The following is a 25811-nucleotide window of genomic DNA, read 5'->3' as shown; positions in this document are numbered from 1 at the left end:
TTGTAAACCCATGTTGAGTGGGCCTGATCACCCGGTTCTCTTGCATGTGCTTCATGATAGCACTCAAGATTACCTGTTCCATGACTTTCCCTGGCACTGAGGTGAGACTGACAGGCCTGTAGTTCCCCGGATCCTCTCTGCAACCCTTCTTGTAGATGGGCACAACATCAGCCAGCCTCCAGTCTAGTGGAACTTCCCCAGTCAGCCAGGACCTCTGGAAGATGATGGATAGGGGTTTGGAAAGGACATCCGCCAGCTCCTTCAATACTCTTGGGTGGATCCCATCCGGCCCCATAGACTTGTGGGCGTCTAGCTGGGCAAGCAAGTCTCTAACCGCCTCCTCTTGGATCACGGGAGCCTCAATCTGCCCCTCTAACTCTTGGATTTGTAAACAGAAGGAACAACTTTCTTTGCTATTAAAGACTGAGGCGAAGAAGGCATTAAGTACCTCAGCCTTGTCCTTATCCCCTGTCACTGTTATTCCTTCTGCATCCAATAGAGACTGGATATTCTCCCTTGTCCTCCTTTTCCTGCTAATGTACTTGTAGAAAGACTTTTGTTTGTCTTTCACAGACTTAGCGAGTTTTAATTTCTTAGTTGGGCTTGGCCCTCCTGATTTTTTCCCTGCATGATCTCACTTCGTCCTGTAGTCCACCAAGATGCCTGTCCTTTCCTCCAAGCCATAGAGCTCTTCTTATTATTGACGCGTCTTGAGATCTCCCTGCTCCACCAAGCTGGCTTTTCCCCCCCGCCGGCTCCTTTTCCGGAACACAGGATGGCTTTGCTTTGAGCTGCTAGGATTTCATTTTTCAAGAGAGCCCAACCCTCGTGGCTCCCTTGCCCTGAAGGACTCTTTCCCACGGACTTGCTAATCAACCTTCTGAACAGGCCAAAGTCTGCCCTCTGGAAGTTTAATGTGACTGTTTTGCTAACCCCCTTCTTAATCCCACCTAGAACTGAAAACCCTATCATCTCATGATCGCTTAATCCCAGGCGTCCTTCAACTGCCAAATCCCCAACAAGACCTTCTCTATTCACAAACAGCAGGTCTAGGAAGGCACCCTCCCTTGTTGGTTCGCTAACCAGTTGTGCAAGGAAGTTGTCTTCGATGCACTCCAGGAACCTCCTAGACTGTTTCCTTTCTGCTGTATTGTACTCCCAGCAGACATCTGGAAAGTTAAAGTCTCCCACAAGGACAAGAGGCAGAGATTTAGAGACTGTCCCCAGCTGTTTATAGAAGAGCTCATCAGCTGCTTCTTCTTGGCTGGGTGGTCTGTAACAGACCCCTATCACAAAGTCCGCCTTCTTGTGCACTCCTCTGATTTTAACCCATAGGCACTCGATCCCATCCTCACCGTAATCCAGTTCAAGAGTATCAAAGCACTCTTTAACATAGAGGGCTATCCCGCCTCCTTTCCTACCCTTCCTGTCCCACCTGAAGAGTTTATATCCCAACATAGCTGTAGTCCAGTTATGTGAGTCATCCCACCACGTTTCTGTGATGGCAATGACATCATAGTCACCTTGCCCTACAACAGCTTCCAGCTCATCCTTCTTATTGCCCATGCTGCGTGCATTTGTGTAAATGCACTTCAGCTGGGCTGATGAACCTTCAGCCCTCGTAAAGGGAAGAGAGTTTATTCTCGATTGACTGGTCCTTGGAATAACTAATTCCACAGACCCAGTTTCATCCTTACTGTCCCCACTTGTACTCGCCCTCACTTGCCCTGTTGTGGTGTACTGGTGGTCCTCTCCAGCACACCATTTCTCAGCCGCCGGTTTCCCACTTCCAGGCTCATTCCCAACTAGCCTGGTCTACTCCCCTTCCCCCTTCACATCTAGTTTAAAGCTCTATTTAAGAGCCTAACTAGATTTTTAGAGATAACTTTAATCCCCCTTGGAGACAAGTATGACCCATCCCTAGTAAGAAAACCTGGGGGTGGGTGGGTCACCCCATGATCAAAGAAGCCAAAGCCTCTCTCCTCACACCAGGCTCGGAGCCAGGCATTAATCATCTGTATGTTCCTGACCTCCTGTTCCATATTCCTTAGTATTGGGATAGAGCTAAACACCACTTGTGCTCCAGAGCCCTCCATCATCTTCCCTAAAGCCCTGAAGTCTCTTTTGATGGCTTTCAGCTTTCTGCGCTGTAAGTCATCATTACCTATTTGAAATACTAACAGGGGATAGCAATCTGTTTCCTTAACCAAGGAAGGGAGTTTTCTATTGATATCCCTCACTGATGCCCCCGGCAAGCAGCAGACCTCCCTGTGGAGCGGGTCCGGTCTGCAGATGGAACCCTCCATTCCTTTAAGAAGGGAATCCCCCAAGACGATCACTCTCCTCTTTTTCTTGACAGAGGATGTTTTTAGGGCCCTCCGAGGATGCTGGAGCCTAGGGAATGTTTCCAGGCTGTGGGGACCATCTCCTTCTTCCTCTGCTTCTTCCTGGGGGATAGGTTCTACCTGCAGCGTTTCATTTTTATTTCTGAGGGCTATCTGGGGGTTAGTTGTCCGGGTGGGGGGAGCAGGTTTCCTGCGCCGGACAGGAACTTGCTGCCATCCCCCATCTCTTGTTCCCCCTGCCTCACAGACTATAGGATCGAGCTGCTCCGCCGCATTGGCTCCAGCAGCCTGCTGGGTTTGTGTGAGGGCACTGCTCCAAAAATCTATATCCTCATCACCATTCCCTGATAGTCCTTAAACCTGTTCAGCCTCCTCCCTCAGCTCCTGCCACCATGTGAAGGAGTTTCTGCGACTCGTGCACAAGAGTCCCCACAAGTGTAGCCAGTACCAGAGGCACAGACTGGTGTGGGTAGGGAGGCACTGCCTACAGCCCAGGGTCCTGCGTGGGCATGCATGGGACCCACTGAGGCTCTGTATGGGTGGCAGTATCCCATCCCTGTCCTGGCTGCAGCACCCGGAGCAGTATTTAATCTTCTGTCTGGTAGGCCACCATGGTCAGCCACCAGCCTCTCCCTGAGCCCTTCCTGCTCGCCCTGACCGCTCGAACTGCCGCTCAAACTGCCCCTTTGTAATAACGTGCCTCGCTCCTCTTCGCCGCGCTCCCAGTCGCCGTGCTCCCAAGAGACCGTTTAAATCATGCAGCGCATGAGCAGATGTGACTGCTGAAACTGCTGTGACACCATGTTTTGCTGTGCCACTGAACATTGCTTTTGCTCTGCAATGTGCAACTTTAGGGCAGCACCAGTGATCGCTCTGCAAGAGCAGGCACAGGGCTGGCACATTAAATGACGACTCTGTCAGGTTGCAGAGATGAGAGAAGGCAGAGCTCAATGCAGAGGAGTGTTCCTCCTGCTGAATAGAAAGGCGGAGGTTCTTTTCCAAGACTGAGAAATCTCTTCCCAGTGGAAACTTCTTCCCTCTCTCACTGCAGAAATGAGATCGGGTCCATTCTGGGGAAACAAATAAAAATTAAGTACTTCAGAAAAATACAGGAGCAGAAGATAAAGCAGGTAAAACCTGTGAGTGCCTTTGCCCTCTCAAGCACGAGCTGGCTCAGTGAGAAGGCAATGGGTTGTAAAAGTTTTCTGTTTCTTATTCTTATGTATTCAATGCCATCTTTGAATTTGGGTCTATTCCGAGTGATGTTTTATGGGGTTGGATGTGTTTTGTAAAGTGTTTGTGTTCAAACAGATCAGTGAAGGACGTGTAAGGATTTCTGTCAGTGTTATTGGAATGATTTCCTAGATGTTGATCTGGGTTCTGTTAGTGCTGAGGAAAAACGGTGTCTATGAAACAACAAGGTATAAAATATTGAAAGGCATTGCTTGCTTTAGTGAGTGAAGGCAGACAGAAACCAAACCCAGAGTGGTGGGTCTAAAGGGGCGGTGCTTGAAGATCCAACTACTATGCAGTCATGCCCTCAGACCTTGCTTGTACCTGGCCTAGTGTGTAATAAAAGCAACTGTAAAACACAGAAGCCTTTAAAGAACCAGCTGGCTTCAACAGCTGGAAGACCCAGATCTGCGTAAAGTTTCTCTTTCACTTTGTGTGTCAAGGACACAGTCAGCTGGAAACAGCACAGGTTCTGTGGTCTGTAGTTAAATGGCTGAATAGGATGAAGTTTATAGAGGAGAACATGCCATGTGGGCCACCTGCAGCATCTGGTGGGCAAATTTCTACTGAAAGGAACTCAGTCTTGCTGGAGAGATTGTAAGAAATTTGACTCCTTTCAATGCTGTTGTGTCTGAAGCTGAATTCCGGCAAGGGAAACAACTCCCACAAATCCTCGTTTGATCCTTTGAATGCTGCAAAATGTAAACACTGACAGTTGCACACATCTTTCTGGGTTAAATGCACAGTGGGTGTCTGCTCCTTGACAGTCCAGAGCTGAACAATCAGTGTGAAAATACTGGATGGTATCATGCTCTCCATATGTGGCTCCAGTCCTCTTGGAAGAAACCAGAGCTGGTCACACAAGTCTCTATGGAAAGGGCAAACTCAGCCTGAGGTCCTGAGTGCCAAAGGAGGCAGTAATGCATCAGAGCTTTCCTGAGTACATTCCATTCGCAGTTGACCAATAAAGCAGACTCATAAAGACGTTGTCCACTTTGCAGTGACAGCTCTTCCAGAGAAGTGATTCACAAACAGCAGCTTTGGTAAAAAGCAGCTTCTCATTCTTAGTTAAGCAGACAGGTTTTGCTGTGAACAGCAAAGTCACAGAGGAAGAATCTCTAGTATAGTGTTCTTCTCATGATTTGCAGTTTGCAACAAAAGTGCTCCCAGGAGAAAGAACTAACAAGCAGCAGTATTCTGTGCTAGCAGCTTCCCCTTAGATGCTATTGGTGAACATTTCCAATTTTGAATCAGAGCTTTTCTGAGTATATTCCAGTCGCAGCTGACCAATCTATCCTAAAGCACACACCTAATCATCTTGTGCACTTTTCAGTGGCAACTCTCCCAGAGAAGTGATTCACAAACAGTAGCTTTCGCAACAAGCAGCTTTTCATTCTTAGTTAGGCAGACAGGTTTTGCTGTAAACAGGAAAATCACAGAGGAAGAATCTATGGTTCAGTGTTCTTCTCTTCACGATTTGCAGTTTGCAATGAAAGTGCTCCTGGGACAAAGAACTAACCTGGGACAAAGCGATCATGGGATGATAGAGTTTTCAGTTCTAGGTGAGATGAAGAAGGCGATTAGCAAAACAGTGACATTAAACTTTCAGAGGGCAGACTTTGGATTGTTCAGAAGGCTGGTTAGCAAAGTCCCATGGGAGACAGTCCTTAAGGGCAAGGGACCTCTCTCCCCATCCCTCAGCTCCCCCTCATCCCTCTCATCTCCTAGCATCTCCCTCATTTCCCCCCCCATTCCCGTTGCTCTCCCTCATCCCCGTCCACCCTTCATTCCACTCTTCTCCCATCACCCTCTTCATCCCCCTCTCATTCTCCCTTATACCCTCCCATGTCCTCTTTAATTCCCTTTCTTGCCCTTAGCTCCCTTTTCTCACCCCTCACCCCCTTTTCTCCCCGGCATTCCCTTTCTCCCCCAGCATTCCCTTTTTCCTCTGGCATTCCCTTTCTCCCCTGGCATTCCCTTTCTTGCCCTTGCCACCCTTTCTCGTCCCCCTCTCCCTCGTCATTCCATTTCTTTCCCCTCATCCCTTTCGCCCCTCTCTGCTTGCAATGACCCTGTACCGCTGCCACCTGGATCAGTTCCAGTGCGAGCCCGGCGCTCCTGGCTTCCACCAGCAGTGGCTCTGCGATGGGCATTCCGGCTGGTGAGGATGAGTGCGGCTGTGGGATAGCAAACCCAGCAGAGCTGAGCCCCGAGGACATCCGAGTGACTCCCAAGGAGCTGAGCTTCAAGGACACCTAAGTGATGCCTGAGGAGCCGAGCCCTGAGGGCACCCAGGTCACCTTGCTACGGAGCGGGGCTGTGCTGTCCATCGGAGGCGCAGGTGTGGGGCTCCACTCCCAGGTGCTCTGGAGCTTCCTTTGGCACAAGGAAGCTCTGTTGGCTGTCTGAGGTCCTTGAAAGTGCTGTTCTAGCTTCCCTTACCCTGGAGTTTTCTGTGAGGCACCATGGATGTGGAGAGGAGGGTGGTTGCCGCAGGTGTGAGAGACTCTATTTGCAATCTATGCCTGCACCGGCTCAACTGCAAGGTGGGGAGATGAGCTACAGTTTGGTTGCAATTACTGAGTTGTGTTGACGTTTTCCTTAGAATTTTATCCCAGTTTCTTTCCTCAAAAGAAAATTAGCTTAGAAACAACTTCATCATGCGTGGGAGTTTGCATGTCCTTTCTGGCCTCTGGTATTCATAGCACCTTCTCCATGCTTGTCTGTCACGTGCCTGCTGCAAGAATATCTGGATGTACCTGGCGGATATAGGAGAATCTCAATTTGTAGGAGTGCATAAGCTCCTCCTAGCAGTCTAGGCTTGAAGTGTTCATCATATGCCTGATTTTCCCCTTGAGTTGCAGTTCCCAGATCATCGAGCCCAGCTCCTGTCCCTGCACAGGACACACCAACATTCACACCATGTTGCCGTGATTGAGAGACAGGACATAGCCTGATGCAAGCAAGATGTCGATTTTATTGTATTCTTAACATATATTTATACTAGTTATAATTGACCTACAAGTGATACATTACATGCTGATTGGTTCTTACCCTAAACTTGGTGATCACAGATTGGTTAACAAGACCACATAGTCCATTGCTGTATGAGCTAATATTTGGCATTGCTGCATAGCTACAGATATCTACTCTTTTTGCAGGACATTAGCTTCTTTAGACAGTAACAATATTTCCTCCTATCTAGATGGTTGCTAGGCCATTTGCACGTAGCCCACGTAGCTGTTACTCCTTGCTCTTCTTTTCTTGAGGGAAGTTCTTGTTTTTAGCTTACCCAAGGTCTGTGGCCGAGCTTATCCAAGGTCTGTGGCCGACAAGTTCCAACACATCCCCCTTAAGCAATCGTTCTGTACTTTGGGTTTTTCCACTGCCTGTCAGAACTTGTCCTACAGTCATGAGTTGTCACTTTGCTCTTAAACACCTATTTGGACCACAACCCCCTCACCTTCTCAGACCATTGGTTGGCATGAGGCCTTGCCCCTCTGAGGCTGTGTGCTGAACCTGCCAAAACCAAAAGCCACATGCTCAAATACTACCCAGAAATATAGGCTGTGTCTGCATTGTTGTGAAGTTCATAGTCTGTCTGCATCTTAGATCTTCTACAGGTCCTGATGCCTTGGGTGTCATCTCTAGGGTCTCAAATGCCTGTACTCATCAGTACAGTGCCAATTGGGCACCGCTTGTCTTGCATTGTGATCTGAAAGCATGGATCAGTCTTGCATTTTGGAAGTTTCTTGTCAGTCATATATTGTGGCAGCATTGCAGCCCACATCAGCCAGCATCCCTGATTGTTACTCATCCATGTTCTTGGATGCCTGTTCTGGGTCTTCTTCCATGCATTCTTTCCATTTTAAGGCCTTTAAGCAGGGCTTCTTGCACATGCATCCTTCCAATTGTGACCATATCTCTTCTTGAAACAGGCCATGGTTTCCACTTTTCCAGGGCTGACATAGTTTGCTCCTTGCAGCCCCCTATGTCTTCTTGCCCGATGGCATCTCCCGTCCGGGAGTCATTCTTCTTACAAAGACTTTTTTGTCTCCGGTTCATGTCACTGGCCTTGTGTGCTGAGTTGGTCTGTGTGTTTGTCTGGCGGGAGCTGCTCTGCCTGAGGCATAGAAGCTGTAGTCAGCAGAAGAATAGCAGTAAGGTCTTTTGTTCATTATGTCTATATGCTTGAACTTTAAAGGCCAGGGCCATACAGTCCATTACAGAACAAGTAGCCATAGATAGCAGCCGGCAAAGAGAGTCACTTCCATAGGTTATGCAGCCACACAGGAGATGACCAAAGCTGTCTGTGAGCGGCCACTGGAGCATTAGTAGGGTGGTTGAAATTCTAAGGGTGTCACATCTATTATCTGAGAGTCTCAATGTTCGGGTTAGAATGGATTTTTGCTGGCTGTAGTGTGAAATAGAGTATTCCTAAAGGGAAACAAGATGTCTGGAATTATTAAGCTACCATGTGGCATCAGATTGTCATCTTTGATGTTGTGTTTTTGAGATGCTGAGCAATGAACTGTGCACCAAAGGGTAAGGATGGAGAGGCACGTAGAGTGCCATGGCAAGGTGGGTTGGCTGACTTGTTGATGGGAAGGTATGACTGGTGCCTATATGACTAGATAACAGGTTTTGGTTTTATTTTACTTCGAAGGTGCAGTGCAATGAGCAAACAGTATATTGGCACAGGAGTGGACTTGGGCGAGGGGAGCAATGGTGAGTTATGTGAAATAGCAGTTACTGCCTGTGTGTCTTATAGTCCATGAAGTTACAAGCATCCCTTGTTGTGTGTGTGTTACAGGTGGTACAGGCCTCGATGTGACAGCACAAAATGACAGAGGCTGTGTGGGCAAGGTAGTGGCCCCGTAGATAGCAATCACTGTGGACAGCCTTTGCTTTTGTGTAGTAACTGAGCATATGTCTTTTCTTGGTTTTGGCAGGATTTGTATGCAGCCTCAGAGGGGTGAAGCTACATGCTGACAAGTTGTCTGTGACGGTGAGGAGGCTGGTGGCCAAATCGATGTCTAATAGCCAAGTATTGCACAGCAACTCAGTTGAGCACTTATCTTTGGATTTGCAGAGGCTGTGTGGGCCGCCTTTGCAATGGGAAGAGCAGTTGATGTGAGCCGAGTAGTAGGGAGAAGAACTGATTTCTCAGAAGCACAACAGTAATTTTTGTGTCTGGCTATCCTAAGTGACCCAGGTGATGATGGCTGCAGCATCGGATGTTTGAATTGACAAGGAGAAAGTCAGTCAGCAGAACACCTTGGCAGTTTTGCAGCGGGTGTAGTGCAAGATGTTGGCAGTGAGCAGTGTGATGCTGACTCTTGGCACTGTGTGGGTTTTCTGTTTGGTTTTCATGCAGATGATGAAGAGGAACTGGCCAACGGTAGGATCGTTCCGGTTAGGCCGTGTGGTTTGAGCTTGTCCTGCCAATGGTGCCTTCAGGGGCTTGCCACTCTGAAAGCTAAGGAAGGAGGGCTGGGGTGTTGGAATAGGAAGAGAGGAGAGGGTTGGGGACAGTAGGGAGGAGTTTCTGCATAGGGCAGAAGGCTATGCGGGAAGAGTCCCCTTTGGGCAGGTAACGGGGGTTGAGGGGTACTTTTCAGCCCAATGCTAGCATGCGCCAGGCAGGGCAGTTCCAGCCTGTTTGTGTTGTTGTATAGTTTCTGAAGATGGTCTGCTGTGTTGTAAATTTTCTACAGGTCTTGGTATCCTCTTCGCCCTTAAGGCATGCTGGACGTGCCTTGGGCACCATCTCTAGGGTCCCGAATGCTTGTACTCACCAATGCAGTGTCAATCAGGCGCTGCTTCTCTTGTATTGAATCCTAAAGCGTGGAGCACTCTTGTGTTTTGGAAGTTTCTGGTCAGTCGTCTTATGCTGCGGCCTTGCAGCCTGTGTTGGCATCCGCAATCAATAGTCATCGCTTTATTGTACCCTTGTTCTGGGACTTGTTCCGTGTACCCTCTGCGTCTTTAGGTCTTCAAACGAGGCTTCTTGCACGTTCGTCCTCCTGGTCATGGCCATATCTCTTTGTAACAAACCACATTCCTTCACTTTTCCAGGGCTGCCGTAGATTCTTCCTCGTAGCCCTGTACATTGTCTTGCCCAATGGCATGTCTAGTCTGGCAGTCATTCTTACTGCAAGCTTCCTTTTGTCCCTGGTTCATGACATCGGTCTTGCGTGTGGTGTTGGTCTGTGTGTATTTTGTGTCTGGTTGGAGCTGCTCTGCCTGATGCATAGAGGTGATAAGAGTCAGCACAGGAATAATGGCAAGATTCTGTGCTTAATATGCTGACATGCCTAAACCTTGCAGTCTAGGGGCATACCGTACTTTGCAGAACAAGTAGCCCTAGATGCAATGGGTGAGGAGAGTAGTTTCTGCTTGGCTCTGCAGCCACGGAGGGGATGACCAAAACTGTGCGAGAAGCCAGTGGAGCGGTAGCGAAGCAATTTTAAATTCCAAGGGAGTGTGACTTAACATTTGGGTTTGGTTGTGGATTTGTTGTGCTTGGTTGTAGTGTGCTGTAGTGTAGCTGGTATTGCTAAATGGAAGTGACAGTTCCGGAACTGTTAAGGTGTCACTGAGCATTGGGGTGACTTTTTTGATATTGTGTTTTTCAGCTGCAGAGGCGCGATGTGTGCAGGTGGGGAGGCCCCGGCCCAGGTTGCCCAGAGCAGTGGTGGCTGCCCCATCCCTGGAGGGGTTCCAGACCAGGTTGGATGGGGCTTGGAGCCCCTGATCGAGTCGGAAGTGTTCCTGCCCATGGCAGAAGTAAGACTGGATGGCTGTGACGTCCCTTCCGACCCAAACCATTCCGTGATTCCATCGAACACCGGGGCGGGACCAGCGAGCAGCGCAGCGATCGTTTGTGACGAGGCGTGGCGAAACCCGGGGACAGGGCGGGGCTGCAGGGCCGGGACCTCCGGGACTGCATTTCCCATCGCCCCGCGGGAGGAGGAGGGATGGGTGGGAGCAGCTTCCGCGGCGCGGAGCTACCGGTGGGGAGGATGGGAGGCCGGGGCCGGGGAAGCTCGCGGTACCGGTCAAGCCCGCGGTACCGGTCGCTGTGCGCGGGGTCCGGGACGCGGCGGGCGCTGCCCCGGGGCGGAGGGCGCCGGTTGCTGCGGTAACGGGATGCGTGGCTCCTCTCTCCTCGCTCGCCTCCCGGGAGCTGCGGGCAACGCTCGCCGCCGGCTCCGCTTTGGTTTCGCTCCCCCTGTTCGCAATCCCCTGCGGGCTCCGGACCCTTCCCTGCTCCCTCCCCGCCCCCCGGGCGTTTTCCAGGTTGGGGCAGGGCAGGGCAGGAGCCGCTCCCGGCGCGGCGCGGGGCGGGCGGTTTGCTCCCGCCCGGGGTTTTGCAGAGCGGTTCCTCGGTGTCGGGGTGCCGGTCCCCACGTGAACCGCTGCAGGGGCTCGAGGCTGCTTTTCCGGGAGACAGAGCCTTATGTTAGAGTGGCAGAGGGGCCCCAGGCAGGAGAGGGAAGTTTGTTTCACGGCAGGTTGAGAATTTCTCCTCTCCCTGCAGGTAGGAGGTTGATGTGAGTGTGACCCACGGTGTTGGTCCCCTGCAAACTGGACGTGGGAAGAATCTGTAAACGGACTTGCTGGAGCAAGGGGAGGCTGGGATCTTGCCATGGTAAGTGTGATAAAGTGTGATGCTGCCTGTGAAATCTCAATGTGATGCTCTGGCACCTGTTGGGAAGCTGGATGGGCTGTGCTCGCCAGTGTCTCTCAAGTTGTATGGATCTCAGTGGTTCCTCTGTGTCTCTCAGGCCACTTTCTGAACAGCGTGGCTTTGTGGTTCCTTATGGGATTCTCTGGAGCAACCTCCCTCTGGCATTAGTGTTTTGAAAAAGTCCAGGTCAGACTTGCTTTGTTTTCTAACGAGGGAATTTGTCTTTCTCCATAGGCTGCAAAACCCAAGAGAGATTTTGGCGGTATGTACACTTGTATGCTTCTCTTTTGCTGTCCATGGGTGCTTTGATCTGCTGGGAATGTGTGGGACAGTGGAGGAGGACGCTGGGATCAGGTAGCAGTCCTGGCTACAGAAACATTCATGTTCCTTGTCTGAAAGCTGCAGCTGAGTGCATAGTGTCATTCCTGAACCAGGTATATTCACCTACCTCTCACATCCAGTGGATTTGCTTCTGGGCTCTTGTATTCCTTTCTTGTGAACTTTCCCAAATCCAGGGGAGAATGCATGCATTTATTTCAGTTCTTCCCCTCACCTGCTCCCCAACTGCTTGCAGCCTCTGACACTGAAGCAGAGCTTTCAGGGTTGCTCAGGGTCTCTGTGGCACCGTGGGGCACACAGATTCTGTGCTGCTGGTGGGCAGAAACTCGTGGAATGGAGCACAGCTGGCTTGCTTGATAAAGAAACCCCATTTCTGACTAACTTTATCCATAACGTACTGGATTGTATGTTGGCAGTTCTCCCTTGTCTGACAAGCAAGGGTTACACTGATGACGCTTGAGGCCAAACTTTTATTCTTGGGGCATCTCAAAAGAGCAAGCCCTGTTGAAACTACACCTGTTTGGTGAGCTCACCTGCCTCAACACCTCTAATCTGTCTTGTTTCAGGCTCTTTTGATGCTATCCTTGATGACCTCCTGGGATCTGATGGTAAAGTAAACCTTCTTTGCAGTTGAAAGGGCAGAATCCGTGTGTTCTTGCTCCCTTCCTGGGAGCAGGAGGTGCTGGTACAGCAGCCGCTGATCTCCAAGGGGCTGCAATTGTGAGGGTGGTTGAAGCAGAGAGCAGAGCGGAAAGCAGGATTTCCCAGAGTCAGAGGCCACTGAATAGGTTGGATGTCATTTTTTGGAGGCAAAGTGAAGGTTGTCTCATGACTCTGTGGTCCATGAGAAGACAGCAAATCCCCCTTTGGAGTGCCCGGGCCAGGATTATGCCTGTGTCTAATATCCTAATCTCTCCCTGTTTTGTTTCCAGATGAAGCCCCTGCTAAACCTGCCAGAGCTTCCCAGCTGGGTGGAAGGGCCCAGAGCACTAGCGTGCAGGCCAGCAAGGAGTGAGTGCCTTTCAGACACAGCCTCTCCCACTTTGAGATTTCTCTGTGCTCCCCAGGTCCTTCTGCCCTGCCCTATCCTTAGCTTCTCCTTTGCCTGGGAAAGCAAGTTATCTGTGATGACTTTGGGAGCCAGGAGCGCAAGCCTGAAGCTTTCCTGCATGGGTTGGGTTCCCCCAGCCCTGTCCATCTTCTGTAAATCTCCCTTATAACAAGTGACACTTAAACACAGCAGTCCTAGTGATGCCATCTCTCATCCTGGTGCTATTTGAAATGCATTTTCCATGTTATGTGGTTTGGCTGCTGAGTGTGCCCATGTGGTCCCTTCCTTCTCCCACCCCTGTGTCTCCCTGTGCTCTTGCCAAGTTCTGGTGCGGTGCTGCTGACCACCAGGCTTGTGTCACAGGTCCTTTCTAAAGGATGATTTCATCAGCAAACTCCCTGCAGAGGACACCGGAGCTGCAGAGGTAAGCCCAAATTCCGGGAGAGAGCCTGGGTGTCCTGAGGGCTGGATCTGAGCTGAGCCAAGCTTGCCCTGGTGTCATCCCATCCGAGTCAGTGGGATATCAGGGATGATTCGTGAAGGTGGCTGAAGAGGTAACCCCTTTCTGGCATCACTGTAGGGTGGGTGAGTGGGTGGCTGGTGGAAGGAGGGCTTCCAGGTGCTCTGGATGACACGGATCAAAGCCAGGGCACCCGTTGGATAAAGTGTCATAGGAAGGATCCTCAGCTAAAGCAAGGTCCTTGGGTGCTCCTAACACTGATTCCAGAGGCAGCAGAATCTCAGCAGAGGCAGTGAGGCACACGGGGGTTTCAGTGAGGACACCACGAGGAGGTGGTCATGTGTTCTTCCATCTCATAAAATGAGGAAAAGCAGGGGCTGGAGCAAGGGATGAGGAGTTTCTGAAGCGTGCTCATCTCTGAATTCTCCCCTCCCTGGCACGCAGGGATCCAGTGCCTCCAACGGGGACAAACAGGCTCTGCTGCAGACCCTGAAGGCGAGCGCATCAGCACCCCCACCTTGCCCCCTGCAGCGCTGCAGCCTTGGCCTCTGGCCTCCAAAGGGAGGAGCAGCTCTCACCCTGTGCCTCTCCTTGTCCTCTTGCTTTCCAGGATATGGAGGAGATGGAAGCCGATCTCTTGGGAATATCGAAACCCAATTCTGGGCCACGGAAGACAAGTGTGAAAGTTGCTGGGAAGCACGACTCCTTGGGAGGAGCTGGGAAACCACTAGCTCATGAGAAGGGTAAAAACGAGATCCTACTCTTCTTTCACAGCCTGTTTGCAAATGAGCAAGGGTTATTTTTATCTGGGATAGGAAACAAAAAGTGGATTTGTTCCCTAAAATCCTTTTCCTGGTCCCTTTTGGGTGAATGTTATTCTGGCCATGAGTGGTCCCTTGGGTGATCCCTGGCCCAGACTCTTGCCATGCTGCAATAACATCACTGACAGCAGCAGCAGCAACGGCCACATGGCTGTCTCCCACCAAACACCACTGCCCATTCCCCAGTACAGCAAAGCGTTTCTGGTGTGGGCTGCGAGGAAAGAGAGCTGCAAGGATTGCATTTAAGATATGCTCCTCCCCAAAGTGCCCTGCTCTTCCCAGGCCTTTTTCTCCTTTGCTTGCCAGGAGGCCCCTGCAGAGAGATTCCCACCAGGTAGGGCTGTAGGGGCACTCTGTGTTGCAGTATGGGCTTTTAGAGGGCTGCCACCCAAAAAGTGACCTGCAGCCGAGTGGAGGGGAGCATCTCTGCTGAGATTTGTCTCTGAGCGCTGTGGCCTCTCCTTCCAGGAGAGTCTGCGCCTGCAAGGGAGGAGAAGCCACTGTCATCCCCTGCTGCTTCCCGACAGTACAAGAAATTTAACTTAAATCTCACTTCACGTCAGCACAAAGATGTGTCGGGGCAGGTGCAGGCTCTGCCCTTGCTTTCTGCCTGTGGCTTGCCCCCTCTGTTAACTGAAACCTTGGCTGGTTAGTGAGAAAGAGTCCTCCCCCCCCTGCCATGCCAGTGCAAATCTAATCCCATAAAGGTGACTGAAAGAGAAAAAAATGACAGCTCTTTGAGGCTGTCCCCACGACGGAGCTGGGGGATGAGTCCTGAGCACGTTTGCTTTTCACCTGTGCTTTGGTTTTCAATGACTTCCGTACACTTGGATACCTTTGTATCAAAGGGGAGTCTGTCACACTTCCAAGCAGGGAATCTGGTGTCCTGACAGCTGGGGTCTGGTTGTCAAAGCCTGCACTGTAATCAAGATCCACATCTGTTAAAATCACTAATGGACTTTAGTGGATCTAGATGGCTTTTTTCTCCCCGTTTTTCTTTGCCTAAACAATGTTCAAGTGTTAAAAACATCCGAATTTTGAATTATTTTCTTCTAGGAGAAAGATATATAGCAAAAATGAACTTCAGTTATTGAGTGTCTGAAGTTCAGGGAAACTCCAAGGTATCACACAGGTCCTTACAAAACCTGCGTTCATGGCTTTGGGCTCCTGTTCCCTCGTGCACATAGTGGGGAGTAGTGCTTGGCTTTGCTCAGAACAGTTCTAAATAACATTGGTTTTGTTTTATTTTGGTGGTTTTTAATATTATTCTCTTCTCCTGCCCCTATGGGGTGATTCTCAAATTCACGTGATCCTTTGGTAGAGCATTTATCTGATGAGGCGCGGGATGCTCCCAACAAGCCAGCCCCAACAGGTGCTAAAAGCATCTCAGAGAAAACCAGAGCAGAGCAAAGAGAAGGGTAAACAGGGCTGGTCAACGTGTCCTCTTTGTATTAAATGAATTTGCAGCCTGGATTAGTTTGTGTGATGTCCAAACATTAAACTGAAAGCCACATAGTCCCATCTTTTGCTAACCAGTATGGTTGCTTGTGATAATGGGGTTCATTGCCAATGCAGCTCACTGGGTGCTTCCTATTTCCTGTGTACCCCAGGTTACAGAACTGACCTTTCTTTTCTGAGAATAGGGGCTCAGATCTTACCTTTGATCTCATCCAGCCCATTTTACACACTGCTAAATGAGAACAAGTTTTCTGGATCAGGATTGGGGTGAGTGAGAGCATCACCAGTCCACACCAAAGCCCAGCTGGGGTACCTCCAGGTTGGATCCAGCTACATTGTGGCTGTGTTACAGGCCCTCAGCCCTCTTGTTCCTGCAGCAGGAATGCCAGTGGGTCTGATAGTCCCCTAAAATCATCATTCGCCCCAAGAAACCCACTCTGCTGCAGAGGTGGACACAAGTAGCAGCTGGTGGGTTACAGCAAGGACTAAGGCACATCGCTGCAGTGGGACCTCTTAGGGGAAGGGGGGCAGGAATGATCTCACTGGAAACTTCTGAGCTAAAAAGCTCCTTGAGTAAAACCCTGGTGTGAGTGACACACAGCAGTGTCCCATCAGTGGGTGTGTGGCTGCAGACCAGGCAGTGGTGCACTGTCACTTTGTCACTTGCTGTGACATTTGGTTACTGAAAAGACTTATTTAGAAATAATGTTGTTAAAGGACCTGAGAGATAAGAGCAGGCAGGGCTGCTTTGATCTGTTGCTAAAAACCCAACCCTTCCTGCTCAAACCCTGCCACGTGTGACCCATCCACAGAGACACCCCAGACACCCCTGCACACTGCGACCCCTGTCTGGAGGAGGAGGACGAGGCAGGAGCTCAAGTTTGAAGATGATGGTAACAACCTGGTGAATGCGCTGGGGCTTGACAGTGGCCTGAAAGGAGACGGGCAGCAGGGAAAGAAGGTGGAAGAGTAAGTGCAATGAAGAGACAGTGGGAGTAAAGCAGGGGAGGGCTTGCGTGTTTTGATGGTGCCACCATGCTGAGTTGGGGCTGCTGGAGCCTCTGCGTCCCAGAAATGTGCAAAGCAGGCTTGTTTGCTAAAGCACCCTGGCAAAGCTGTGTGACAAGGGGCAGCTCTGCCTCTTGGAGGAACCCATCTGCCACTGTGTCCCCAGCAGAGAGGAGCTGCAGCCAGCCCGCCACAAGCTGGACGAGTTGCTGGGACGAGGCTCCATGGCCAAAGTCCTGGAACAGCCAGTCATGGGAGACCGTAAAGAGTTCGAACTGGATAAGAAGTACCAAAAGCAGCCAGGTGAGCACAGCCAGTGACGCTGAGAGGGCCTACAGAGGTGGCAGCACTCACCTGGGAGAATGGGATTGGTTTCTGATGCCCTTGCAGGGGTAAAAGACCCTTTCTGTGGTGTGGGCAGAGTTGCTGAGGGGCTCTTGGTGAGCTCAGGGGCAAGGAGACTGATGCAAAAGTGGTGTCGTCTGCCCTCAAGGCAGCCTGGGAGCGTCACCTTAGCCATAGCTCAATTGCCTCCGGTTGTGGGCTGATTCCCAACAAAAAGGCACTTTTCCCAGCTACACTATGTTTTCTCAGAGACAGTGATCTCAGTGGGAATTGCTGGGGAGGAGGAGAGCTGGTGTCTTTGCAGCTGGCTGCTCTTCTGGGTGCTGACTCCAGGCTGCTTGTCTGAGCAGAGAAGGAAGAGGGTTGTAAGGAGGAGGATTTTGTCTTTGGAGCTTACCAGCCCTCAGTGGCCTCCACAGTGAAGCACCGGCCGGCAAGGAGGCCATCTGTAAGGTATGATGCTGCGTGTGTCTGCTCTGGCTGCGATGCCCCTGCAGTGGAGAGGGCGAGGTTCCCTCACAGATGGGGTCCGCTTGGGAGGTGTGAGACTGCCTCTCCTTGCAGCAGGTTTTCAGCCGAGAACAGCAGCGAACCGAAACCAGAGCCATGCTCCAAACCTCCTCCTGCGAGCAGGAGCCCTGTGCGGTGCAGCAGGACTGGAGGCGACTGGCTGGGTTTGAAAGACAAGGATTTTCTGGATTCAGAGCCGCCGTCTCCAGTGAAGGCCAGTCCTGCAGCGAGCTACCCCAGCCCCACCAGCCTGCTCCCAGCTGCAGAGCAAGCAGCAAACAAACCCAGCCCAGTGGAGGAGGAGAGCTGGCTGATGGCTGCCTTGTCTCGCAAGAAAGCCCAGGCACAGGCAAAGGCCCAGGAGAGAAGTGCCGAGCCCTCGGAGGCCCCAGGCAAAGAGCTGGATCCACACTCTCCCATCAGGTAAAGGCTTGGTTGATGGTCGCAGTATGCTTGTCTGCTCCACGTGTAGCTGTGCCAGCAGGATCTCTTGACAGCCATTGGCTTGGGTTTCACAAATTAATTTTAAGCAGTATCTTGTTTCAGGCTGGAGCAATAACACAAAGCTTTCTCCCACTGATCCAGTCTGTAGACCCCTTATACCTCAGGGCTCTCCTTCTAGTCATGGCTACAGTTGCCTTGGCTCCTGCAGAGCTGTGCTGGGTCAGCACATCCCCACAGGCTCCCACTGTGCTCCTCATTCTTGCCTTCATTCCCGTTCACTCCTCTTAGTTCCAGGCAAACCACCTCCTCCGGTTTGGGTTTACACTGACACAGGTTCAGACTCGTGCAATGAATGGGACTTGGAAGTGAATTGCAGACATGCAGCTGCGTTTAAAGGGCAGGGAGGTGTGAGCCAGAGCAGATGCTGCTCAGGGAAAGGGAATGGGCTCTCCCACATAGGGTGTTTTTTGCTTGCAGGCAGATGGCCACCTCCACAGGAGCCCCGCAGCAGGCAGCTGCCTCGCAGGAGAAGGTAGCGACTGCAGACGGCTCTGGGTACGGCCTCCACCTCCTTCGCCTTTTGGGCATCCTCCACAGAAGGCAGCGGTGTGGGCAAGATGGGGGAACAGCTGTGATGGCTTTGGTCTGGGACCTCTAACCGGGTGGGAAGGCAGCTCTGAAGGATTGTCAGGCTCTTACCTGTTTGATCACAGAGGGACAGCAAGCTTTAAACTTAAGAAAATGCCAAGCAGGATGATGGCTGTACACCTTTCCCTGAGCTGTGATACTGTCGTGCATCACTTCTGTCTCTGTGCCCTTGCAGGCAGCCAATCCCCTGGCTCAGCACCCCAAAAGCAGCCCCAGCTCACCCGTCGGAGGCTGCAAACAAGGTTCCCTCCAGAGATGCCAGCGCCCTCGGTGCGTTTTGTGTGGTTGTGCAATTTGGGCAGCAGGAGCTGCAGCACTGGCTGTGTGAATGCTGCCCAGGCTTTGACCAGCCATTATCAGAGCAGGATGCCGGATCCCACCATCCTCATCTCATGGTGTGGTGGGGATGCCGTACTGGGGTGCACTGAGCCACCTTTGGGGTTTCAGAGGGCTGAAGGGAACTTGCTGGGTGGGCGTTAAGTTTGTGCTGTCCTTTCTCTCTTCCCCTTCTCTCCTGCTGCCCCCAAACTTCTCCCACCGGTGCTGTGTGCTGGAAGACCCCCTCTTGCCCAGGGCTGAGTGTGCACCAGTTCAGAGGTGACTGAAAGTGGGTTAGGGGACCCAGCCTCCATCCCTAGCTGGTGCAGATGGAGGAGGAAGCGGTGCTTTGCCTCCAGACTTACTTTGCAGAGTAGTCCTACCACTGTGTGTGGGGTCGGGGTGCAGGTATGGATCCTGTCTGACCCTCTGTCCCCATCACCAGCCAGTGGAGCAGAGCAGGACCCTGCTCACAACTGCCCAGGAGACCCAGGCCCTTATCCTTCTGGGAGGGGATGCTTCCCATTGCCAATATCTGAATTACAGACTTGTTCAATTTTCAGTCCCCACAGCCTTGATCATAGGAGAGCAGGAGACGCAGAGCCTGGCCCCACTCGCTCAGGTGGGTCTGTGCCCTCAATAGGTGCTGGATCAGGAAGGTGATTGCGAGCCCTTCCCTGCCGACTTACTGGCATCTCTCTCTGCTCCCTTGGAAGGAGGAAGGGTGGGCCCTACTTTGCATCTCTGGGAGCCCTTGTTCACGGAGGCAGTGTGTTTGGAGAGCCCTGAGATACCACAAGTTGTGTTTATCAGGCCAAAGCGCATGTGCTGTGTATGCTTTGTGAGTGCTGTGTTTTTACAGCTCTGCATGGCCTGAGCAGCATTTACTCAGCTCCCCACACCTCTCTGTATTACGTCAATTAGATAGCAAAGGCTCCAGTTGATAAAGGACTTTTTTTTTCAACTGTTTTTCTCTAGTATGGTAGTAAAGATGCTCTGAGATTGTTTCTAGACAGCTGAAGGGGCATCGAAGCCTTTGACAGAGAGGGCAGCTCTTGCTTGGTCTTTGAAGCCTCCATTTCTCACCCAGCTGGGCCTCCTTGCCCTGCCCTCATGGAAGGATACACACTGTCTCTCAGAGGACTCATTGTCTTATCCCTGTCCCCACAGGAGGGACATTTGTGTCTGGAGTAGGGGCTGCTGAGCGTCACCTGAGACCCAGGCCAGCAGTGAGGCTGGGCTGTGGAAGGGTAGAGGAGGACTGCAGTAGGCTGGGGGAGTGGATCGCCATTCCCAGGCTAGGAGGAGGTTTTCTCCTAGGGCTTTGCCTCCCTGAGAGCATCCCTGTGTCTCCACAGGTGGCCACCCCCTGGACGCATCTCCAGGCTGTCCCACAGCAGCAGGTGAGTCGTGTAGCCCCTCTGGGGGGGCTTGTAGCCACTGATCCAGAAGGGCCTCAATCTTCTCTTTCCATCCCCTTAGGCAGTGTCCTCAGCCCTGGGCTCGCTACAGGAAAGGCGGCTGAGGTTTCCCGCACCCCAAGCTCTATGAGGATGCATCCAGCTGTCAGGCAGCACTGCTCAGGCACCCAGGCCCGCATGGCAGAGCTGGAAAGCCGGGTGAGCCCCATCGCCTGCTGGATGGGACCATGGTTGACCCCACAGGAGAAGGAGTCGTGTCCAACTCTGAACTGCATCAGAGTGATGGGAGAGGAGAAACTTCCCTGTCCGGAGTTGCGTGGTGGCCACCAAGTGCTGCTGTGGGAGCTCTGTCCCCAGGGCAGCACAAAGACCTTCTCCCTGCATACCTGGCAGGTCCGGACACTGGAGCTGGAGCAGGTGCAGCACAGACTGTTGCTGGAGAGTCTCCAGCAGCGGCACCGGGAGGACCTAGAACTCCTCGAGAGTGCCCACAGGTACCAGGCTCTTACCTGTGCTCCCCTTCTCTGCGAGGTCCTTGCCTACAGCCCTGTCCGCCTCTCCTGGGGTGGGAGAGATGGGGTGCTTCCCAAATCTGTCCCTAGGGTGGGCAGGCACAGAGACACATCAGTGTGGAGCTAGCGAGGGCAGAGCGTGGCCCCACGGGTGAGCCGGTGTAGGGGCCTACTCCTGACAATGCTGTCCTGTGGGTGACAAAGAGGAGGGGCCAGTCCCATTGCCAGCACGTCTCCAGGCCACCACTCTGGGCAGGAGGGTTCAGACTGCAGAGAGAGATGCACTCCGTGCCTCAGCTTCCCCACTCACACAGCAACACCGATCTGCTCCTAAATCCTTGTGTGCCCCTGAGATAGAGAATGTCATATTGCCATGAAAGCAACACCTCTCCTGTGCCGTGACACCCTGCGGGTTCTCTCCGGGCAGGAGCCGGGTGAAGGTGGTGGAGGAGACCTACGGGCAGCGGGAAGAGCGGCTGCGGCAGGAGAAGGAGCAACTGGTGGGTCAGCTGCTATCGCAGAGCCGGGACGCGGAGCAGGCACGAGCAGAACTAGTGACACAGCACCAGCAACGCCTCGCCACGCTGGAGCAGCAGAGCGCACTGGAGCTGGAGCGGCTGCGGGAACTGCAGAGGTGAGAGCAGCACACACGTGGAGCTAAATACCCTTTTCTAGTGACGGAACCAGGGAACAGGGCCATGGTGATAGGAAAAATCCAGAAGCACTGGGTTGTGGGCAGCTCTGTGGCTTTTGGAGTGTGGGATTTGCCAGGGACATCTGGCTGGAGACATCATTTCAGAGGGAATGCATTGTATTTTGGAAGATGCTGAACCCAGTGTTTTATCTCCCCTAAATCCTTTTTATTTAGGTCAGTGAGTCACTGCTATCCACTGAGTTTGGGTCAGTGAGAAATCTGGTTTTGGCAGAGAAGCCTGTAACCCCCAAATGTGGCCATCCCAAATGTGGATGCCTGCCAGTGGGATGCCCCGTGGCAGACTGCTGTGCCAGTTCAGCTCCTGGGACCTGGTTCTTAGCCCCACGACCAAGCCTCTCCCGTGGTGCCCGTCACAGGGAGCATCACTTTGTGATGGCCCCTGGTGGGCTCCTTCCCTGTGTCCTGCAGGGTGTCTGTCCAAGAGATGCGCAAAGACCATGAAGAGCAGCTCCAGTGGCTGAAGCAGCTGAAAGACCAGGAGATTGATGCAGTGACTAGTGCTGCTTCTCATGCCAGGTACCAGCAGCCGGTGTCATATCCCCTTGTTGGTCCCTGGCCACGATGTTCCCTGTCCTACAAGGAACCAGCCTCGGACCTCAAGAGGAGCAGGGGCCATCCCGTCTCCCACCCACTGCCTCCAGGGCTGCTGAGCTGTTTCATATTTGTTGTGACTCTCCTAAGCAGCAGCTACATCTCTGTGCTGGCTGCCCAGCCTTCGACCCTCTGCATGCCCCCCTCTCTATTGCAGTGAGACGATGCATGTTCCACAGGGGTGACCCTCCCCTCGCTCCTCTCCGCAGGTCTCTGAATGGCGTCATTGAGCAGATGGAGAAGTTCTCCAGCCACCTGCACAACCTTTCGCACAAGGTGGAGGCCATGCACCACAGTACCTCCCAGGAGCTGGCCCTGGGGGCATGGCATCGCGACCAGCAGCTCAAGGGTACATCTGCCATTCCCCTGTGCCGAAATGGCTGCGGCATCCCCTGTGCATAGGCTGGAGGCATCTAGAAGATGGGGAGAAGGTTGGGCTCTGAGTCAGCCAGAGGTTGGGAGCTCAGGCTGGCAAAGCCCTGTCTGCCTTAGTTACTGCATGTCTTGGGGTCTCCCTCTTACACATTGATGTCCTGGGGTTGTGCAGAGTGTGATGACGCAAACGGATGCAGCTTATCCATGACAGTGGTGTGGGCAGAGGGGCTTTCCTACCTCGTGCTTACAGCGCTGCTGCTGTCTCTCCCCAGTGCTCCAGGACCGCCTGTCACAGCAGCAGAGGGACATGGAGGAGGAGCTGAGCCAGCTGCAGGAGGTGATTGCCAGAATGGAGACCAGGCTGAGTGAGCAGACTCGGCTGCTGGAACAGGTGAGCCCACGCTGTGTCCTCTGCCTGGGTTAGCCCTCCTGTCTGGGAATGGGGTTTGTGTCTTCCCCACTGAAGATCCCTGGCCCAGAGCCTGTGAGTGACATCTCTCTTTCTCTGTTTCTGATCCAGGAGCGATGGAGGGCAACAGCAGAGCAATCCAAAGTGGAATCGCTGCAACACTCGCTGGAAGAGCAGCGTCGAATCATGACCCAGCAGCTCTCCATGGAACGAGCAGAGCTGGAGAGGGCAAAGGTGAGGACATCTCCAGGTGCTTTGTCTGTGACCAGAATCTGACTGGGGCTGCACTGCAGTGTGTGGGTGCTGGGCTGTGGCATCTTTCTACCCTTCGCCTCCTCAGTTCCACACCCACTCATGTGTGTGCACGATGCATCCCGAGGAGTGCAGGGCCAGAGCTCCGCATGCAGGGTTCATGCCAGGTGCCACAGCTTGAACCAGCCTCGGGATGTGGTGTGGCAGCGATGGGTTTAAGGAGAAAAATCCAGCAGTGGGTGGGACTCAGTGCTTTCTCTCTCCCTCTCTTGCAACTCTCCAGAGTGCTTTGCTGGAGGAGCAGAAGTCAGTGATGCAGAAGTGCTTGGAGGAGCGACGGAAGCTGGCCGCTGAGTGGACTGAGTTTCACACCCAGCTGAGCAAGGAGTGGATGGAGTGTGAAATGGAGCGCACCTTGCAGATGCACTCCCAGAGAGAGGGCACCATCCTGAGCCTGGCCAAGGTACTGCCGTGGAGCCCCTTCCCATGGCCTCCAGCAGTGCCTGGAAGGCTCCTGAGTGGGTCCTGCACACAGGGCAGGTGTTTAGCGCTGCCTTTAGATGTTTAACACGGAGACTTACTCGAGGTGGTGAGAATCGGGCTGTTTCAGGAACAGCCTCCGCCAGACTGTTTTAGCTGCTGACTGAAGCATCAGTCGTCTTTGTCCCTCCCCTTTGCCTGGGAGGAGTTTGGGCAGCCAGACCAGGTGAAGCTGCTTCTGTTGAAAGTCTGGAGGGAGAAAACCCCCATGGTGGGTTCAGTGAAACCTCCCTGTGGGTGAGTGAGGGCACTGCTTGGTGGTTTTGCTCTGACTCTGAACTGGCACACACTAGAAGCTCAAGGAGGGCAGATCTCTGCTATCACTTGGCAAAATGCTGGATGGTGTGCAGGTAATGCCTCAGTTTCCCCCATACCTATCCTAGGAGCAGGCAGACCTGAAGATCTGGAGCCGTGAGCTGAAAGCCAAGGAGGAGCAGCTGGCAAGGGACAGGGAGCTGCTGGATGAGGCCTGGTGGGAGCTGAGGCTGGAGAAGGAGAAGGTGAACAGGTCTGCACTGCGCATCCAGCAGCAGGAAGAGAAGATTAAAAGCATGACCAACGTAAGTGCAGCATCTGTGCTTGTAGTTCACAGCTGTACACAGGCTGGCAGCAAAACTAGGGTTTCACACCCCTCCCGAATTTGTGAATCCTAATCCTGTCCCAGGATGGGAATAAGGGGATGCACAGAGGAGCCCTGCTGCAGTGAGGGTCCCCATCCCCAGCCGCTCTGCCTTGCAGCTCTCATCCCAGAAGTATGACGAAGGGGAGCGAGCCTCACGGGAAGCATGCAGGATGGAGTCGGAGCAGCAGAGCGGGCTGCAGGTCATGCAGCAGCACTTGAAGCAGAAGGAACAGCATCTGCATGAGGCAAATACCCCCTCACCTGCCCATCTCGTCCCGGGGCCAACGTGCCAAGGACCTGAACCTTTGCCAAAAGCTTCTCTCTCCTTTCTCCTGGGGATGGGGCAGGACCGGCTGAGCATGTCTTACCAGAGGCAACAGCTCCAAAAGCTACGTGAGGAGCTGCCCAGCAACCCCGCGATGCTGCTTACTGCAGAGCAGGACCTCAGTGCCCGTATGAAAGGCCTCTCCACACTGTGTAAGGCTTCCTGCATGCTGCTGTGGGATGGGACAGGCTTGGGGAGCAGCTGCACTGGGAGGCTCTTGTTGTTTCTGGGGGCTATTTTAGTTCCCAGTGCGTAAACCTCACCTGTGAGTTGGCCTCCCTGTCCTCAGAAAGAGCTCAGCCAAGCCCTCTGAACTGGGGCGGTACCAGAAGCACGAGGAGGGTGGACGGTATGGGACAGGCAGCTGGGTTAAGGCCTGTTTTCACTGGGAGGTTGGGGAGGACCCTGCTGCAGGGGCACACAGGCAGCTGAAAAAGGGATGCTCTGGTGTCCATCTGCATTTCCCCCAGCAGCGGCACCGTACAGCAGGGGGGTTGTTCCAGGCTTTCTTCCTCCTCTCGGGACGCTCCCTTGGCAGAGCCTGGGGAGTAGCAGGGAAACCCTGGCTGTGGCTGGCTCCACCGAGCTCTACACCGAACTGCTGCTGCTTAAGTACAGGGCCCAGCAGGTGAGGAGACGGGGCTGGAGAGGGCTTCAAAGCGGCTGTGTGGGAGCGGGGCTGAGGGAAGCCTGGTCCGAGCCTTGGAGCCGCAGGGTGGGTGTCTGCCACGACCGTTCCTAGGCTGGCAGGAGCCACGGGCGCCTGGAGGGGTGATTCCAGCAGCGAGGATGAGAGGATCCTCGCAGCTTGTCTGGGGTTCAAGAATAATAATGCCTTTGGCTCAGCAGGGCTGCCCCCTCCTCCTCCAGCCTGCGTGGGAGAAGGCAGCTCTGCTGGACTTGAGTAGGGCTGTGTCTCATTCCCGCCCCTCGCAGTGACCCTCTCTTCCGTGAATCCCTTCTCAGGACCACCGCTTCCTCGAGGACGAGCAGTTCTTCCTGGAGAGCCTGACGAACGCATCTCACCGCGCTGCCCCGCGCTCAGGCTGAGCTGGGAGCCATCATCCCCTCCCGTCCTCGCTGCGCCCCCGTCGGGGAGGAAAGCAGAGAATAAAGAAACCCCAATTCTTGGCTGCGGCTACCTCCTCTTTAAAACCGCGTTCCGTGCGCGATCCCCGGAGCTGCGGGGCCGCTGGGGCTGCGTGCGCCGTTCCATTCTGGCGCCGCGCGGGGCAGCCCCGTTGCCATGGGGACGCGGGGCCTTTCCTGGCGCGATGCCCAGAGGCTGTGCTGCTTTTTCATTCAGGCGCCGCGCGGGACAGCCCCGTTGCCATGGGGACGTGGAGGCTTTCCCTGCGCGCGGCGCACAAGATGGC

General features: G+C 53.2%; 1 protein-coding gene across 1 annotated transcript; it reads left to right on the top strand.

Annotated features, from left to right (window-relative positions):
- Positions 1-10600: 10600 nt before the first annotated feature.
- On the top strand, positions 10601-25589 carry LOC128853571 (fas-binding factor 1 homolog). The gene is given in 30 exon segments (XM_054079222.1): positions 10601-11232; positions 11506-11533; positions 12177-12218; positions 12543-12621; positions 13025-13085; positions 13566-13616; positions 13732-13864; positions 16213-16369; positions 16575-16711; positions 17104-17206; positions 17318-17686; positions 18185-18262; positions 18531-18625; positions 19237-19295; positions 20032-20076; positions 20156-20197; positions 20199-20255; positions 20257-20292; positions 20488-20588; positions 21034-21240; positions 21730-21837; positions 22122-22261; positions 22560-22678; positions 22808-22930; positions 23232-23411; positions 23872-24048; positions 24227-24355; positions 24458-24587; positions 24939-25063; positions 25402-25589. Coding segments are annotated over 30 exon segments (3198 nt in total). The 5' UTR covers positions 10601-11229; the 3' UTR covers positions 25486-25589.
- Positions 25590-25811: the final 222 nt, after the last annotated feature.

Source organism: Cuculus canorus, chromosome 14 (genome assembly GCF_017976375.1).
Source record: "Cuculus canorus isolate bCucCan1 chromosome 14, bCucCan1.pri, whole genome shotgun sequence".
Classification (NCBI taxonomy): Eukaryota; Metazoa; Chordata; class Aves; order Cuculiformes; family Cuculidae; genus Cuculus; species Cuculus canorus.
Note: the sequence above shows the minus strand (reverse complement) of the source record. Positions and strands in the feature narration are given on the sequence as shown.